The sequence below is a fragment of the Pelodiscus sinensis genome, chromosome 12 (assembly GCF_052426305.1).
Source record: "Pelodiscus sinensis isolate ZL-2025 chromosome 12, ASM5242630v1, whole genome shotgun sequence".
In the NCBI taxonomy this organism is placed as follows: Eukaryota; Metazoa; Chordata; order Testudines; family Trionychidae; genus Pelodiscus; species Pelodiscus sinensis.
Genome location: NC_143063.1, coordinates 49,650,979 through 49,669,215, shown reverse-complemented (window position 1 = coordinate 49,669,215; position 18,237 = coordinate 49,650,979). Strand labels below are relative to the sequence as shown.

Sequence of the window (18,237 nt, the reverse complement as noted above, 5' to 3'; positions counted from 1 at the left end):
CAGAAGGGCTCAGCCCGTTCCCGAGGCACATGGAGGAGACCCGCAGGACCCGGGGGGCAGGAGAGGGCCTAGCTAGGGAGCCTGGTGCGGGCCTGGCTGAGAGCAGGCTCCATACTGGTGCGGGTCTGGAGCGGTGACACCCCTGGGTAGGGGGTAGCTGGCTGGCTCTCCAGGCAAGGGGGTGGGGGCTGGGCGAGGGATCCTTCCGCACAGAGGCCCGGCCCTGCCCTGGGCAGTGAGAAACGGTTCCCTTGCAGCTTATTAAACCCTTCCTGGGGGTGTTTAATGGGGGCAGAGCCCCACCCCGCCGGCAGTGCAGGGGGAGGCTGCCAGTCGTCAGGGTAACCTGCGGGGTGACGGACAGGCGGCCCCGCGGCGCTAGGTGGGGGTAGCGACGAGGCCGGCCGGGCCCTGCCCCAGCCTCTGTCCCGTCACCGTGGTCCCCAGAGGCTTGAAGCCCACGTTGTCCAGCGGGATCCCGAAGGCGGTGAGCTTGGCCTCGTAGGTGTGCAGCAAGTCGTCGTGCGCCTGCAAGGGAAGCGCCCGCCGCTCAGCACGGCCCTAGCCCGCCCCTCCCTGCGCAGAGCGCCTGCTCCTGCGCCAGCCTTGGGCGCCATCGCCAGGGAACAGAGCTTGGCCCCCAGCCAGCCGGGGAACCCCCAGCAGGGAGCAGCAGCAAAGGCTGCGCACAACAGGCGGTGCTGGGGCAGAGCTGCCTGGCCGGCTCCTCCGGGCTCTGCCACGCAATCCAGCGGGTGAACCCCGACAGGGCAGGGCAGAGGTGGGGCAAAGGGGTGTCTGTCAGTGCACGCGTGGGCGGGAACAGCCCCTCTCCCGCAGGGGAGGTTACGCCTGGCAAAGGCCTGCAGGAGCAGCGCCCTGCTCCTCCCGCCAGGCCCCCGCCTTCCCCTCCATCCCGCCAGGGTTTGAGCAGGGGGGCTCTGCCTGCTGCCCAGCGCTGACCCTGCCCGGGGCCAGTGGGGCAGGACAGAGCCAGGGTAAGGACCTGGGCCTGCCAGCCCCCCCTCACCTTGCAGACTCGCGCCAGCTCGTACTGGAGATCCTTGATGGTGTTGTTCTTGGAATCCAGCACATCCTGGGGAGGAGAGCGGAGCCCGTCACTGGCTGGGCCCCCGGCCACGGTGCCGAGGGAAAACAGCAGAGATCAGCTGGGCAAGGGCAGCTTCTACAGCGGAGGGCCTGTTCAGGGGCTGCCCTCAGGAAAGCAGGGACCCCCAGCTTGGGGCAGTATTAGGAAAGGAACGCCTGGGGGTGGGGACTTGTGATGAGGGGAGTGGTAGAGAAGAAGACGGAGAAGATCTTATTGCCTCTGCAGAAGTCCAAGGTGCTCTCACAGCCTGAATACTGCGTGCAGGTGAGCTCGCATCATCTCAAAAAAGAGATCTGGCATTGGAAAAGTCTCAGAAAAGGCCAACAAAAACGATGAGGGGTTTGGCACAACTGCCATAGGAGGAGAGATTAATAAGCCTGGGATGTTTCAGCTTAGAAAAGAGGAGACTAAGAAGGGACACGATAGAGGCCTATACAATCATGACTGGTGTGGAGAAAGTGAATAAGGGAAAGTTATTTACTTCTTCCCACAATGTAAGAATGAGGGGTCACCACATGAAATTAATAGGTAGCAACCTGTGGAACTCCTTGCCAGAGGATGCTGTGAAGACCAGGACTTTAACAGGGTTCAGAAAAGAGCTAGATAAGTTCCTGGAGGACAGGTCCATCAATGGCTACTAGCCAGGATGGGCGGGGATGGTGTCCCTAGCCTGTCAGAGGCTGGGAATGGGTGACAGGGGAGGGATCGCTGGTTGTGTTCCCTCCCTCTGGGGCACCTGGCACTGGCCACTGTCAGCAGACAGGACCCTGGGCGAGATGGGCCTTTGGTCTGACCCAGTCTGGTGCTCTTAGGAGGCGGCTGTGCCTCGCGTGTGCTCTCTGGCTTTTCTGCTCCAAGCACCCAGCCAGGGGCCTTTGTCTCCACCAGTTCCATTGGCCCAGAGACGTGCCAGCGGTGCTGCTCCGCGAACACTTTGTGCCAGTCTGTCCCCTCACCTGCTCGAACGCCCGTGCCCGGCCCACACGGCACGGGGCACGACGGGAGCGGAAGCTTTGCAGCGTAGCTGCAGCTGAGCAAAGGAATGTGGAGACTCCAGCCCCGGCAGCAGCTGCTGGAGAGCCGGCGCCTTGGCAGTGTCTGAAGAATGTGTGCAGTGCTCCTCGCGGGCGCGGCGGCGGAGCTCACGCCAGCCCCAGCGCCTGGGCACTGCCCTGCTAGTGGACTCACCCTCCCGCCCCCCGGGCGCAGGGACACCAGCCCCACGTGAGCCAGGAAGTGCCAGGGCCAAGCTCCCAGGGAGCCGTTTGCGCTGGGCTCGCTCCCAGGAGTGCGGCTTCTCCAGTGACTGCCGGCAACAGCCGCTCCCCCTCGCCCGCGGGGCGCTCTGCAGTGCATTGGGGGGCCAGACATCCCCGAGCCAGGAAGGGAAGCAGGTGGGGGAGCGGCAGGGAGTGACCCCCGACATTCATCTTCGTTCCCACCGGCCCCCGGGGTCACAAAGCACCTCCAGGTCGGTCCCTGCTCCGCTCTGCCTCCTCTTGAGCTGGCAGGTGTCCCTGCGCCCCAGGACACGTCCCCTGCCCCCCGGGCTAGCTCTGCTGGCGCTTGCCTGCTAAAACCAGGGTCGCGCTGGAGGCACGAGCAGCAGGGCAGGCTGGCGGCCCCCCTCGGCATGGCCTTCCGGCTCCAAGGGCCGGCACCCCCAGGGCGGAGGCTGCTCCGATTGCCAGGCCTGGGAGCGCAGGAGAGGGCTGTCTCGGCGGAGCTGGCTAGGGGAGGCCTCTCCAGAGACTGCGCTCAGCTCTACAGGGCTGAGGTTCGGCAGCCAGCCATTTAGCCCGTGCTTAGCCCCAGAGCAGGCCCTGCAGCCCTATCGCCCCAAGCCCCTAAGCCTTGCAGTGGGGAGGGGGCAAGCCCAGCCAAAGGCGACCCCTCTGCTGCCGTCTCTCCCCCAGGAGCCTGGAGCCAGGCAGGTACCTCCAGTTTGCGGGTGACCATGGTGAGGGCGCTGGGGTCGAGATTGGAGGCCGAGAGGACTTCGTTGAGCTGCACCTCCTTCTTCTCCACGATGTTGGAGAGGGCCTTCAGCTTGCGCTCCAGCAGCAGGTTCTTGAAGCCCGTCTTCTGCTGCACTTCACTGATGGCTTTGGTGAACTTCTGATAGAGCTCGTCTCGTTCCGCCTGCACCTGCTCGGCAGAGAGCCACGGCCCGGGTAGCCAGGAGAGCTCCCCGCCGGGCCTGCCAGGCCCCCCGCCCGCACCGCAGCCAGGAACAGCGGCACCAGCAGGGCCCAGGGGAGCGCCAGGTTGATAGCGAGGCCCTGGCAGTGGCTAGGTTAACATCCCTGTCCCTGGAGCACAGGGAGTCTGGAGCATGTCTAGCCAGCACCCTGGGCCTGACTTTGGGAAGCACAGTATCCCTGTCAATGGCAGGAGTGTCACAGACTAGCCCGCAAACAGCCCAGTCCAGCTGGATTCCCAGTAGGAAAGGCTCTGCCCCTTAGCCCAGCGTCTGCCCCTACTCCCACGCCAACAGCCCCGCTCCGTGCTACCCACCGGGGCCCGAGTGCTCTGTGCACATCAGCCCACAGAGGCGGGGAGCCTGTCCCCAGTCTCACGACAGGCTGGCTGAGCGACTGGTCAGTTCGCCCCGGGAGCCGATAGCAGATGTGGGACGAGAACCGTGGAGCCCGGCAGAGTGGTGCTGTGGCCCAGAGGCTGGTCTGAAACCATGCTCTGGTCGCTGCAGCCGCCTCCTTTTCAAACGCGAGAGGAATTAACCACTGGGCCAGCTCAGGCCATGATGGATTCCCCTCACTTGGGCTCTCCAACCCAAGACGGGTCTTCCAAGACTGTAGCCCCCGGCATGGGCCCGATGCAGAGATCTCTGGGCAAGCTTCACTGGTCAGATTAAATGGTCCCCATTGTCCCTTCTGGCCTTCAAATCCATGGCTGTGACCCCCTCCCCCACCCCGCCCTTGCCCTGCCGGAACAGCCTCCATGCCAAGCACATACAGGGCCACCCCTCGCCTTGCACATGTTGGCCAAGGTGCTCTCAGGCACCGCGGCTCTGGGCTAGCTAACACCTCTGAATTACAACACAGCTTACGGCCTATTTCCAGCTGCACCGACCATACTGCTGCCCCAATGGCAGCTCGTTAATGAGGGCGCTGCTCGAATCGCAGCAAGCTCCCTGCGACCTCCAGCTGGGGCAAGCCCCCCACGCACACTCCTGCAGCCTGGCATGCCAGGGTCACCCTAAAGCCAGCGCCTAGACGAGAGACCCCGATGCTGGGCTGCACCCAGCGCTCCCTCACCCCCGCAGGTCTCGCTCGCCTTCCCCCGGCCGAACGCTGCACCAGACAGCCCCGGCCAGGACGGGACCAGTGGAGCCGCAAGGCTGGGCCAGTGCCGGGAGACCGCAGCACAGCGCCAGCTCACTGGGGGTAACAGCCAGAAGAACGCCAGGCAGAGCAGAGGGCTCTCCAGCATCACCAGCGTGACGGCAGCTCTCACCCCATGGCCCCAGCTGTTCAGAGATGGCTGGGGAAGGAAGGCAAGGCCCCCTGCCCGTGGCTCTCACCTTGATGAACCTCTGCTCCAGCACTTCATGTTCCCACTGAAGGTCTTTCAATTCCTTCTGGGTGACTTTCAGACGGGCCTTTGTGTTCTGCAGAGGGGCCAGAGCTCAGCGACATGCCAGGGGCCCCCGGCAGGGGGACACAGGAGAATGCAGACTCTCCTTCCCAAGCCGGGCCTCGCCCACACAGACCCTTCCTCCCTGCCCAAGACATGTGTGGCTCAGGGGACAGGCTGGGGGCAGGAATACATTAATCCCCCTCCTCCGCTAGAACGAGATCCTCTGCCCAGCCCCCGCCCCCGAGTTCGGAGATCCCTCCCCCAGGTCCACCTACCACACGGCGCCAGGCTTGGGACACCTGTGTAAGCCAAGCGGCAGTGAGTCCCTTGGACCTATCAGCATAGTCCCCCATGGCCAGCAGAGGCCTCCTTTCAAGCCCAATCTGCCCCGCCCCCAGCGCAAGGAGTGCTGTGAGGAGGAGACTCCGCGGGACCCGCGACCGACACTGGCCGGAGCCGAGCAGGGGACTCACAGCCAGCGCCTCCTTGTCCTTCTCGTAGTGGGCTAGCTTCCTCTGCAGCTCGGCCACCTCGTCCCGGGCCCGCCCCAGGGGCTCTGTCAGTCTCTTGTTCTGAAGCAGCACTTCCGCCATCTCCTTCTCCAGGTGATCCTCCCTCTTCTTCATCTCCTCCATCTGCTCCTGTTCCCGGGACACAGGCACAAGCTTGGAGTCCCTGAGGGGCTGCCAGCGGGGGCAGCGCGGGAGACCCCGGTCTGCCTGGCTCCCGAGCAGGGCACGCAGCAGTGCCCCCACGCGTCCCAGCAGAGGGCTTGGGGCGGCGCTGGTTCTGGGGCAGCTGCGTGATCGCTAGGGTAGTCGTGTGCACGTGCAAGGGGGACCGGTGCTCACAAAGCACACGAACCAGCGGCAAAGGCCCTACAGCCAAAGCCCTCGGTGGGGCGCCAATTCAGACATGTGGAGGGCACAGGCAGGAACCGCCACAGCATCATCCTACCCAGCACAGGGCTTGTGGCCAGCTGTGTCCCCATGCCGGCGCTGGGCACAGGCTAGCACAGGGAGGGCAACTGGTTTTGATGGGGGGGGCACAGTGACAGTGCGTCGGGCACCCCCGACCCTGCACCTCATTCTCAGCAAGACGTGTCTCTTGAGGAAGTGCGGGGTCTGGGATGGAGGTTGGGTGCAGAAGGGAGCTCAGGGTAGAATCATAGAATAATAGGACTGGAAGGGACCTCGAGAGGTCATCGAGTCCAGCCCCCCGCCCTCAAGGCAGGACGACGCTCCGTCTACACCATCCCTGACAGATGTCTATCTAACCTGTTCTTAAATATCTCCAGAGAGGGAGATTCCACCACCTCCCTTGGCAATTTATTCCAATATTTGACCACCCTGACAGTTAGGAATTTTTTCCTAATGTCCAATCTAAACCTCCCCTGCTGCACTTTAAGCCCATTACTCCTTGTCCTGTCCTCAGAAACCAAGAGGAACAAATTTTCTCCTTCCTCCTTGTGACACCCTTTTAGATATTTGAAAACCGCTATCATGTCCCCCCTTAATCTTCTTTTTTCCAAACTAAACAAGCCCAGTTCATGAAGCCTGGCTTCATAGGTCATGTTCTCTAGACCTTTAATCATTCTTGTCGCTCTTCTCTGTACCCTTTCCAATTTCTCCACATCTTTCTTGAAATGTGGCGCCCAGAACTGGACACAGTACTCCAGCTGAGGCCTAACTAGTGCAGAGTAGAGCGGCAGAATGACTTCACGAGTTTTGCTTACAACACACCTGTTGATACAACCTAAAATCATATTTGCTTTTTTTGCAACAGCATCACACTGTTGACTCATATTCAACTTGTGGTCCACTATGACCCCTAGATCCCTTTCCGCCATGCTCCTTCCTAGACAGTCGCTTCCCATCTTGTATGTATGGAACTGATTGTTCCTTCCTAAGTGGAGCACTTTGCATTTCTCTTTATTAAACCTCATCCTGTTTACCTCTGACCATTTCTCTAACTTGCTAAGGTCATTTTGAATTATGTCCCTATCCTCCAAAGAAGTTGCAACCCCACCCAGTTTGGTATCATCTGCAAACTTAATAAGAGTACTCTCTATCCCAATATCTACATCATTGATGAAGATATTGAACAGTACGGGTCCCAAAACAGACCCTTGAGGAACTCCACTTGTTATCCCTTTCCAGCAGGATTTAGAACCGTTAACAACAACTCTCTGACTACGGTTATCCAGCCAATTATGCACCCACCTTATCGTGGCCCTATCTAAGTTATATTTGCCTAGTTTATCAATAAGAATATCATGCGAGACCGTATCAAATGCCTTACTAAAGTCTAGGTATATGACATCCACCGCTTCTCCCTTATCCACAAGGCTCGTTATCTTATCAAAGAAAGCTATCAGATTAGTTTGGCATGACTTATTCTTCACAAACCCATGCTGGCTATTCCCTATCACTTTATTACCTTCCAAGGGTTTGCATATGATTTCCTTAATTACCTGCTCCATTATCTTCCCTGGGACAGACGTTAAACTGACCGGTCTGTAGTTTCCTGGGTTGTTCTTATTCCCCTTTTTATAGATGGGCACAATATTTGCCCTTTTCCAGTCTTCTGGAATCTCCCCTGTCTGCCATGATTTTTCAAAGATAATAGCTAAAGGCTCAGATACCTCCTCTATCAGCTCCTTGAGTATCCTGGGATGCATTTCATCAGGACCTGGTGACTTGCTGACATCTAACTTTCCTAAGTGATTTTTAACTTGTTCTTTGTGTATCCTGTCTTCTAAACTTACCCTCTCTCTGCTTGTATTCACTACGTTAGGCACACCTCCAGACTTCTCGGTGAAGACCGAAACAAAGAAGTCATTGAGCATCTCCGCCATTTCCAAGTTCCCTGTTACTGCTTCTCCCTCCTCACTAAGCAGTGGGCCTACCCTGTCCTTGGTCTTCCTCTTGCTTTTAATGTATTTATAAAAGGTCTTCTTGTTTCCCTTTATGCCTGTAGCTAGTTTGATCTCATTTTGTGCCTTTGCCTTTCTAATCTTGCCCCTGCATTCCCGTGTTGCTTGCCTATATTCATCCTTTGTTAGTTGTCCTAGTTTCCATTTTTTATATGACTCCTTTTTTATTTTGAGATCATGCAAGATCTCCTTGTTAAGCCAAGCTGGTCTTTTGCCATATTTTCTATCTTTCCTACACAGCGGAATTGTTTGCTTTTGGGCCCTTAACAACGTCCCTTTGAAATACTTCCAACTCTCCTCAGTTGTTTTTCCCTTCAGTCTTGCTTCCCATGGGACCTTACCTACAAGTTCTCTGAGCTTATCAAAATCTGCCTTCCTGAAATCCATTACCTCAATTGTGCTGGTCTCCCTTCTACCTTTCCTTAAGATCATGAACTCTATTATTTCGTGATCACTGTCCCCTATACTGTCTTCCACTTTCAAGTACTCAACTAGTTCCTCCCTATTTGTTAAAACCAAATCCAGAACAGCTTCTCCTCTGGTAGCTTTTTCAACCTTCTGAAACAGAAAGTTGTCTCCAATGCAGTCCAGAAACTTATTGGATAGCCTGTGCCTCGCTGTGTTAGTTTCCCAACATATGTCTGGATAGTTGAAGTCCCCCATCACCACCAAATCTTGGGCTTTGGATAGTTTTGTTAATTGTTTAAAAAAGGCCTCATCCACCTCTTCCACCTGGCTAGGTGGCCTGTAGTAGACTCCTAGCATGATATCACCCTCGTTTTTTACCCCTTTTAGCTTAACCCAGAGACTCTCTACACAGCTATCTCCTACGTTCATCTCCACTTCAGTCCAAGTGTGTACATTTTTAATATACAAGGCAACCCCTCCTCCCTTTTTTCCCTGTCTGTCCTTCCTGAGCAAGCCGTACCCTTCCATACCAATATTCCAATCATGCGTCCCATCCCACCAGGTTTCTGTAATACCAATGATATCATAGTTGTATTTATTGGTTAGCAATTCCAGTTCTTCCTGCTTAATTTCAGTTCTTCCTGCTTAAGAGGACTGGGGTGCAGGACAGAGTTTGGGTGAAGGAGAGGGTTGTGCCGTAGGGCAGAGGATTGGGGTGCAGGTCTGGTAGGAAATTGTGACCGGAGGCAGGGATGCAGGAGGGGGGGGTCAGAGGGTTTGGGTTGTGGGGACGGAGTGGGAGGGAAGGCGGCAGTGGGTGCCAGGGACAGGCTCTGGCTGGGAGGTGTCTACCCAAGGTGGCTCCAGGCCAGCAGCCCAGCAGGACCCTAAGGCCGACTCCCTTCCTGCCACACTCCACATGCTGCTCAAAGCGGCCAGCTGCTGGGACCATGTGCGTCTCTGCGTGGTCTGTGCCATGGGGGGAGGGGGGTTGCGTGCTGCATGCCCCCACAATCACAGCGCAGGCAGCCCAGAGTACGTGGGGGCTGGGCTAGCATTACCTTGAGAGTGTTGATGAGTGCCAGGTTGTTGAGGGTGATGTCGTTGTAGTAGTTCTTGATGTCACTGAAGGCCTTCTCGTGGTTCTTCATCAGCGTGTTGATCTGGCCGTTTTTCCTCTCCTCGATCTCGTGGATCTCCGTTTTCCGCCGCAAGTCCAGCTCGTCGCGCAGCACTCGCATCTTCTTGTCGTACTTGGCCTCGATCTCTGCGGGGAAGCAGCCCCCGTGGCTAGTGACACCCCGAGAGCGTGGGAGCCAGTGCGGGAGCAGCCCTTTGCTGCTTGGCTGGCAAGCAACAGTGCCACACTCACTCCCATTAGTGTGCAAGGCACTCCCAGCAGAGGGAAGGGCACGCCTGGAAACCCTGGCTGCCCAGACCCGATGGGCATGGGCGCACCAGCAACGCTCAGGCAATCAGGGCATGCAAATGGAACCCTGCTATTAGCGCCAGGCCTCCTGCAGCCCCAGAGGGCTAGTAAGAGCCTGGGAAGGGCACTTACTATAGCAGGGTGCCCACCAGTGGTGCAGAATGGGGCCTGAGCCCACACCTGATGGCACCCAGTCACCTGCTGCTGGTGCTGCTCTGACCCATGCTGTGTACACACACAAGCCTCTCCCCGCGCCTGCGAACACCAAGGAATGGGACATCCGCCAGCCTCTCGGCCTTACAGCCCACTGCCAGCGGAAGGGGGTGGGGGCAGACTGGCCAGCCACCAGCTAGGCCTGGGGATGTTAAAAGGGTATTTCCTTTAACTGTTTTAACTCCAGGCTTGCCACCGGCGCGCTGCCCAGCCCTGCCGAGACATCCCACTTCCACGCCCGCTGCAGCTATGGGGTCTCGCCTCCGGGTCCCATCAGCCCCTCCACGGCCAAGGCTGCCCCAGCCTGGCACAGCTGGCCGCCACCAGAGGTCAGCGGCAGGGGCCAGTTAACCAGTAGGCATATCGGTAGCCTCCTGCTTAGCGGTACCCACCGTGCCAGGCCCTCTTTTGCTCCAGGGCAGGGAGCCCCGTGCTAAGAGAGCTCCCCTCTTGGTCCCACACACGAGTCCAAATAGGAACTGACCTTTCACTTGTCTCTCAAAGTCGCTGCGCAGCCGGGTGATCTCCTCCTCTTGTTTCTGGCAGGGAGAAGCTGCACGTTAGACCTGGGCAGCCAAAGAGAGAGAGGAATCTCCCCTGTGCACCGGCTCCGAGTCGAGGCCGTCCGCGCCTGGCAGCAGCAAAAAGCCAGGACACAAGGCTTGTGGCTGCAGCAACCCCAGCTCTGCCAAGGGCTGCTGAGTGCGCCCTGGCTGTGGGGACTGCATTCAGCACCTGGGGCGCCCGGGAAGGCAGCATTGAACCTGCAGGTGGGTCTAAGGGGCCCTCCCCCGCCTTAGGGGCAGTGGCGTGTCTGAGGCACCCCCCGTCCTATGGGCAGCAGGGCTCTCCAGGGGCATTTCTTTCCCCGACTTTGGCCATTTCTGCTTGGCAAACCCCGCGCCCAGCCCCCTCTCACGTGCTGCGGGGTCCTTATGCTGGGTACCCCAGCGTGGCTCGACCCACAGGAACCCTCATGTCAATACACCAGCACCCAGCTCAGCTCCGAGAACAGAGCAAATCAGAGCCCGGGTCCATCTCACCCAGTCGCCTGCCCCACAAAAGGGCCAACATCTGAGGAGGACACAAATTCCCACAATGCACCTGGCCATGCCAGAGACCCTTCCTGACCCCATGGGAATCCGCTGATGTACTGGAGCCCGTGGCTTGGTTACCCTTCCTACTGCAGCCTGCACAGGGACCCTGCGACAGCTTCTCCAGCCCCATGCTGGATTCTGACTGACTCCCAGCCCCAAGAGGACAGGCTTCCTTCAGAGTGTGAATGCCCCTCCCACAGCTGTCACTGGTGACCCTGGCAACCGTCAGGAACCGATCTGTCTCCATTCAACATTCAGTGCCTGGATGTCTCCGTCAGGTGTCCCCTCTGCCAAGCTAACCTTTGGCTCTCCCATCTCCCTTACTTGCCAGTCACATCCAGACCTCAGACTAGCTCTCTTGTCCCTGCTGCACTCTTCTTTCAGGCAGCGGTGAGGAGGCTGGACAAGCCCCGCCAAGGTGCCCCCAGCCCCACAATTATCTGTCAACGTACCATGCGCAGATTTTTCACCACCACCTCGTTGGCCAGCTCCTGCTCCTTGAGCTCCACTTTCAAGGTGCGCATGTCCTTGCGCAGGTCTGTCTCCTGGGTGCGGTGCTCCTTCTGGGCCAGCTTCATGGCCACCGTGCCCTCGGCCTTCAGTTCGGTGATGTTGTTCTGGTGCTCATAGAGAAGGTGCTTCACTTTCTGCTTGTAAACCTGGGAGAAGGGAAACCAGTGGTGTACAGGCCCAGACAGGGATGGGAGCAGGGGGAGCCCAGCTGCGGGGACTCCTCTGCCGTGGCATGGGAAGAGGGAATCTTCTAATGCTGACAAGAACACACATGAACTTGAGCTACTGCCTGAGACACCCCTTGCTAGGGTCCTGGCAACTCCCTCTGCCCCGTTTATCCGTGCTCTCTGGGCTCGCTCAGAGAACAGACGTGTGCTGCCAATTATGGGCACAGCCACGCGTGGAGCTGTGACACCACTAAGGACAGCTGGAGTTCGCTAGCCATCTTCCCTTCACCTCTCACCTTAATCTCCACTTGGTGCCGCTCCTCGGCCTCCTCCATCTCACGGTCCTTGTTGCGCAGCTCTGCCTTCTTCTCATCCAGCTGCCGGCGGGTGATCTCCCAGAAGGTGTGGATCTTGTCACGTTCCAGCTGGAAGTAGTTGCGCTCCTCTCGCTCACGGTCCAGCTCCTCCCGGAGACGCACAATGTGCTCCTCCAGCTGCAGAGCCAACAAGCGCAGCTGGTGAAGGCACTGGTGGGGGAGAGTCTCTCCCACAGAACTGCTGGCTGTAGCGATCTCTAGCACCTGTCACCTGCTGGGGCCCCAAAGCTCATTACTGCAGGCCCTCCAGCCTCCCTTGGGATGGAGCACAGCAGCTGTTTAACAGGATACAAAAGTTTAAGAGAGGAAGTGACGATGCTGTATCCAACAGAAACCCCAGGATTTTTATAGGGTGGTAGGCTATAATTAGCCATTAAGATATGGAACTAGCCTCTGGAAAAGGGAGCTATTCATCTTTTTTGATGGGAAGGGAACAGACCCACAGATCTCTTTGTCATCTGGAAGAGCAGTGCTGCATTCACTGACGACCAGTTCTGACTCAGAACCGCAGGCTCTTTTTTTAGAGTGCAGAGACATTGGGTCAGGAATCAGGTCTTCACATGTGATTTTAGAGCAGTCAGCAAAATAGGGCCCTGATCCTGACGAGGCCTCTGGACATTCGCATGCTAAACAATAACGCTAGGGAAGAGGGCTACTCCTGACTCACTAACACCCTCTGTCACACAGAACTTAGCGCATTCTCTCATCCAAACACTGGCTTCACCTCAGCTGCGATAAGAGCGCAACAGTGAGCATGACTGCAGATCAGCAAGCCGTAGACTGAGCAATCGTAGAACTGAATCTGAATGCAACCCCATTTGGGAACCTCGTTTGCTTGGGCCCAGAGCAGAGGAAGATACAGCATGGGATGTATGAATGCCCTAGCAATAGACATTGATTCCATTAGCAATTCAATTTCTCGCCTGTATCAGAGCAAGCAGAGAGGTTCTTTTCAATAGGACAAGGACTGCACAAGACATAGTGCTTACACTAAGAGGGAAACGTTACTGTGTCACAAAAACACTTTTATACACTAGGACAACTAGACAAAGGACCAAGGTGCGGGGGTGGGAGGGGGACACAGAATCCTGGACATGGGCAACAGAGTGCAGGCTAGATGAGGGACACAGGGAGGTTCTGGAAGCTCTGGAGAGGGAGAGATGCGCTAGCTAAACACTCTGAGGACCCACCCACACTGAGTCTGCTCTTGTGACACCCATGCCTTGTAAAAAGCTCAGACTTGTGGGGGGCGGTGCAGCTGTTGGGGTGAAAACCCAGCCCGCCTTTTCTAACCTTCACCATCTGCCATCCTCATGAGTTGAACCAAACCTTGCGTGACCTAGGCGATAGGGCCTAGGGGAGAGGCCTTACAAAGAGAGGCCTCCTCTCACCAGGGGTTGGGTGGCCATGTGGAGCCCTAGGGCAGAGAGCCCTAGGAGAGTTCCTAGAACTCTCACCTGTTCCTTGCCCATGTCCTCTGGGGGGACGGCATCCACCACCGCTGCAGCCTTGGCTTTCTTACCACCTTTCTGTTTGGGCGCCTTAGAAAAGAAAAGAAAACATGTGACGGGGGCTTAGCTCAGACCTGCGGAGGTGCCACTGCCACCTGGCTGCTGCTGGGCATGAATGCAATTTGTATCAATGAGATGGCACGGGGGGATCCTGGCACCAGTGCCCGTTGAGCAGCTTCCAGAGTGCAGGAGGGTCTGTAAAGGTGCAAGAATCTCCACACCAAAGCCATTCCACCAGCGCTGCACTGGGGCTCCTGGCTCACAAGCTGCCCTCGGGAGAATGAGCCTTATGGAGCAGCCTGAGCACTGGGGGGCTTAGGGGCATGCATGTGCGGGCACGTGCCCCTCCTCCTGCTGCCCCGAGGCCCCTTCGACCCCCCCGACCCCCTCCTCCTGCTGCCCCCGGGCCCCTCCGACCCCCCCGAACCCCTCCTCCTGCTGCCCCCGGGCCCCTCCGACCCCCCCCAACCCCCTCCTCCTGCTGCCCCCAGGCCCTTCCGACCCCCCCGAACCCCTCCTCCTGCTGCCCCCGGGCCCCTCCGACCCCCCCCGACCCCCCCCAACCCCCTCCTCCTGCTGCCCCCGGGCCACTCCGACCCCCCCCGAACCCCTCCTCCCGCTGCCCCAGGGCCACTCCGACCCCCCCCGAACCCCTCCTCCCGCTGCCCCCGGGCCACTCTGACCCCCCCCGAACCCCTCCTCCCGCTGCCCCCGGGCCCTTCCGACCCCCCCGAACCCCTCCTCCCGCTGCCCCCGGGCCCCTCCGACCCCCCCGAACCCCTCCTCCCGCTGCCCCCGGGCCCTTCCGACCCCCCCCGAACCCCTCCTCCCGCTGCCCCCGGGCCCTTCCGACCCCCCCGAACCCCTCCTCCCGCTGCCCCCGGGCCCTTCCGACCCCCCCGAACCCCTCCTCCCGCTGCCCCCGGGCCCCTCCGACCCCCCCCGAACCCCTCCTCCCGCTGCCCCCGGGCCCCTCCGACCCCCCCCGAACCCCCCCTCCCGCTGCCCCCGGGCCCCTCCGACCCCCCCCGACCCCCCCCGACCCCCTCCTCCTGCTGCCCCCGGGCCCCTCCGAAACCCCCCCGAACCCCTCCTCCTGCTGCCCCCGGGCCCTTCCGACCCCCCCCGAACCCCTCCTCCTGCTGCCCCCGGGCCCCTCCGACCCCCCCGAACCCCTCCTCCCGCTGCCCCCGGGCCCCTCCGACCCCCCCGAACCCCTCCTCCCGCTGCCCCCGGGCCACTCCGACCCCCCCGAACCCCTCCTCCCGCTGCCCCCGGGCCCTTCCGACCCCCCGAAACCCTCCTCCCGCTGCCCCCGGGCCCCTCCGACCCCCCCGAACCCCTCCTCCCGCTGCCCCCGGGCCCCTCCGACCCCCCCGAATCCCCCCTCCCGCTGCCCCCGGGCCCCTCCGACCCCCCCCCCCCCGAACCCCGCCTCCCGCTGCCCCCGGGCCCCTCCGACCCCCCCGACCCCCTCCTCCCGCTGCCCCCGGGCCCCTCCGACCCCCCCCACCCCCTCCTCCTGCTGCCCCCGGGCCCCTCCGACCCCCCCGAACCCCTCCTCCTGCTGCCCCCGGGCCCCTCCGACACCCCCCCCGAACCCCTCCTCCCGCTGCCCCCGGGCCCCTCCGACCCCCCCGAACCCCTCCTCCCGCTGCCCCCGGGCCCTTCCGACCCCCCCGAACCCCTCCTCCTGCTGCCCCCGGGCCCCTCCGACACCCCCCGAACCCCTCCTCCCGCTGCTCCCGGGCCCCTCTGACCCCCCCCGAACCCCTCCTCCTGCTGCTCCCGGGCCACTCCGACCCCCCCGAACCCCTCCTCCTGCTGCCCCCGGGCCCCTCCGACCCCCCCGAACCCCTCCTCCCGCTGCCCCCGGGCCCCTCCGACCCCCCCCCCCCGAACCCCTCCTCCCGCTGCCCCCGGGCCCCTCCGACCCCCCCGAACCCCTCCTCCCGCTGCCCCCGGGCCACTCCGACCCCCCCCGAACCCCTCCTCCTGCTGCCCCCGGGCCACTCCGACCCCCCCCGAACCCCTCCTCCTGCTGCCCCCGGGCCCCTCCGACCCCCCCCGACCCCCTCCTCCTGCTGCCCCCGGGCCCTTCCGACCCCCGAAACCCTCCTCCCGCTGCCCCCGGGCCCTTCCGACCCCCCCCGAACCCCTCCTCCCGCTGCCCCCGGGCCCCTCCGACCCCCCCGAACCCCTCCTCCCGCTGCCCCCGGGCCACTCCGACCCCCCCGAACCCCTCCTCCCGCTGCCCCCGGGCCACTCCGACCCCCCCCGAACCCCTCCTCCCGCTGCCCCCGGGCCACTCCGACCCCCCCCGAACCCCTCCTCCCGCTGCCCCCGGGCCCTTCCGACCCCCCGAAACCCTCCTCCCGCTGCCCCCGGGCCCCTCCGACCCCCCCCGAACCCCCCCTCCCGCTGCCCCCGGGCCCCTCCGACCCCCCCCGAACCCCTCCTCCCGCTGCCCCCGGGCCCCTCCGACCCCCCCGAACCCCTCCTCCCGCTGCCCCCGGGCCCCTCCGACCCCCCCGAACCCCTCCTCCCGCTGCCCCCGGGCCCTTCCGACCCCCCCCGAACCCCCCCTCCCGCTGCCCCCGGGCCCCTCCGACCCCCCCGAACCCCTCCTCCCGCTGCCCCCGGGCCCCTCCGACCCCCCCCGAACCCCTCCTCCTGCTGCCCCCGGGCCCTTCCGACCCCCCGACCCCCTCCTCCCGCTGCCCCCGGGCCACTCCGACCCCCCCCGAACCCCTCCTCCTGCTGCCCCCGGGCCACTCCGACCCCCCCCGAACCCCTCCTCCTGCTGCTCCCGGGCCCCTCCGACCCCCCCCCCGAACCCCTCCTCCTGCTGCCCCTGGGCCCCTCCGACCCCCCCGAACCCCTCCTCCTGCTGCCCCCGGGCCACTCCGACCCCCCCCGAACCCCTCCTCCTGCTGCCCCCGGGCCACTCCGACCCCCCCCGAACCCCTCCTCCCGCTGCCCCCGGGCCACTCCGACCCCCCCCGAACCCCTCCTCCTGCTGCTCCCGGGCCCCTCCGACCCCCCCGAACCCCTCCTCCTGCTGCCCCCGGGCCCCTCCGACCCCCCCGAACCCCTCCTCCTGCTGCCCCCGGGCCACTCCGACCCCCCCCGAACCCCTCCTCCTGCTGCTCCCGGGCCACTCCGACCCCCCCGAACCCCTCCTCCTGCTGCCCCCGGGCCACTCCGACCCCCCCCGAACCCCTCCTCCCGCTGCCCCCGGGCCACTCCGACCCCCCCCGAACCCCTCCTCCCGCTGCCCCCGGGCCCCTCCGACCCCCCCGAACCCCTCCTCCTGCTGCCCCCGGGCCCCTCCGACCCCCCCCGAACCCCTCCTCCTGCTGCCCCCGGGCCACTCCGACCCCCCCCGAACCCCTCCTCCCGCTGCCCCCGGGCCCCTCCGACCCCCCCCCAGCCCTCACCATGGCTGCTGGGGCGCGGGCTCAGAGTCACCGCGTCTCTTGGCAACCGCCGGGCAAGTCTCGCGAGAGCTCCTGCCCATAGCAACGCGCGTCACCGCCCTGGCAACCGCCGGCAGCGCTACTCTAGGCCCTGAGCGCCGCTGGGCCGCTGGCCCCGCCCACCCCTGGCTCCGCCCCTGCCCGGGCGTCCCGCGGTGCAGCCCGTCTGCCCCCTCCCGGCCGCGTGCGGAACACGTCGCTCCACGTGCGCATGGGCAGCGCCAGGAGCAGCGGCCCAGCTGGGGCGGCCCCGCTCACGGGGGACGCTGGTGCCCGGCTCCCCGGCTCCAGGGGGAGGCGAAGGCCCCGTGGCCCGTCAGCCTTGCACCCGGCACGTTGGCCAAGCCCGAGTCTTCTCGGCATCCACTCGTGTGCTTTGCCCCTGGCCACACACCCCCAGGCTGCCATGCTCCGAGCGCCAGCCACAGCTTCCGTGGAGCAGGGCGCTCCAGCTGTGGCCTGCCTGGTGTGCCCCCCGTCCCCTGCTGCGCTGCAGTATCCCCCCCACTCACCGTGCACAGCAAGCTGTTTGTGAGGCCCAGGGCTTCCTTGGCTCTTGCCAGCTGTGCCCCTCTGCTCCCCTGAGCACCACAAAGATGCACAGATGCTGAGGATGGGACTGATCAGGAAAATCACTCAGCCTTTGTACATGTTAGGGGGACAGGCCGAGGGCCCTCCAAACTCCGGGCCCTGTGGATTCACTGGGTCTCTTAGGGCTTCACTCTAGCTAGGGGCCTATACCAAGTTCCCAGATCTGCTCCCCAGATGTCCGTGAGGCATATTAAGGCTATAAGCATCTACTCAGGTGCATCACAGCCATGGGAGAAGCAGCTGGAGTCCAGCCTGCACTGTGCAGTGAGCCATCAGGCCAGGATGATCTAACAGCAGACTCCTCAGTCGGGGGAGGCAGAGGTGAACGGAACAGCTGGATTGTCAGGTCCCAGGGGGAGTTTGCAGTTAATTGACTTCCTCTTGACTTCAAAAGGGAACAGTGTGGGTCTGGAGATCATGGTGCGAACACATAACAACCCAAGATGCCAGTGCACAGGCATCTTTCTGGTGTAACCTTCACCCGATTCAGGGGATCCTGGTCTCAGTGCAGGGAGAGGCAGCATGCACTTTTGTGTGGCACTACACCCAAAAGCTGTCCATTAGTGTTCCTTGTAAGCTGAGCACTTGGGCAGCCACCCAGAAGAGATTAAAATGCCTTCTGGCTGATTAGCAAAGCACCCACAACCTTCCATGGCTGGCAGCATTGATGGTGCACATCTGCATATGGCTCAATGCACATAAAATTTATTTCACACATGGATGGAAAAAATTAGAGGGAACATTGCCAGCCATGACCCTCAGCATATGCAGCTGCCTTCTTGCCTAGCAAGGTTTCACACAGAGAG

At 61.9% G+C, this 18,237-nt stretch overlaps 1 protein-coding gene across 1 annotated transcript; it reads right to left on the bottom strand.

Moving 5' to 3' along the window:
• Window positions 1-256: 256 nt before the first annotated feature.
• On the bottom strand, window positions 257-16,903 carry DRC4 (dynein regulatory complex subunit 4). The gene is made up of 11 exons (XM_075939825.2): window positions 16,802-16,903; window positions 13,308-13,391; window positions 11,770-11,967; window positions 11,246-11,452; window positions 10,181-10,235; window positions 9,116-9,321; window positions 5,185-5,352; window positions 4,656-4,742; window positions 3,050-3,259; window positions 1,031-1,096; window positions 257-528 (listed from the first exon to the last, which is right to left on the bottom strand). The coding sequence occupies exons 1-11, from the start codon at window positions 16,802-16,804 to the stop codon at window positions 379-381; spliced, it is 1,434 nt and encodes a 477-aa protein (XP_075795940.1). The 5' UTR covers window positions 16,805-16,903; the 3' UTR covers window positions 257-378.
• Between the last annotated feature and the right edge of the window lie 1,334 nt (window positions 16,904-18,237).

Bases quoted from the DNA above. Each gene is read 5' to 3' on its own strand.
- DRC4 (XM_075939825.2), bottom strand. The intron at 5,353-9,115 runs GTAATGCTAGCC...TCCCGGGAACAG, and splicing joins CACTCATCAACACTCTCAAG to GAGCAGATGGAGGAGATGAA. The intron at 3,260-4,655 runs GTGAGAGCCACG...TCTGCCGAGCAG, and splicing joins TGGAGCAGAGGTTCATCAAG to GTGCAGGCGGAACGAGACGA.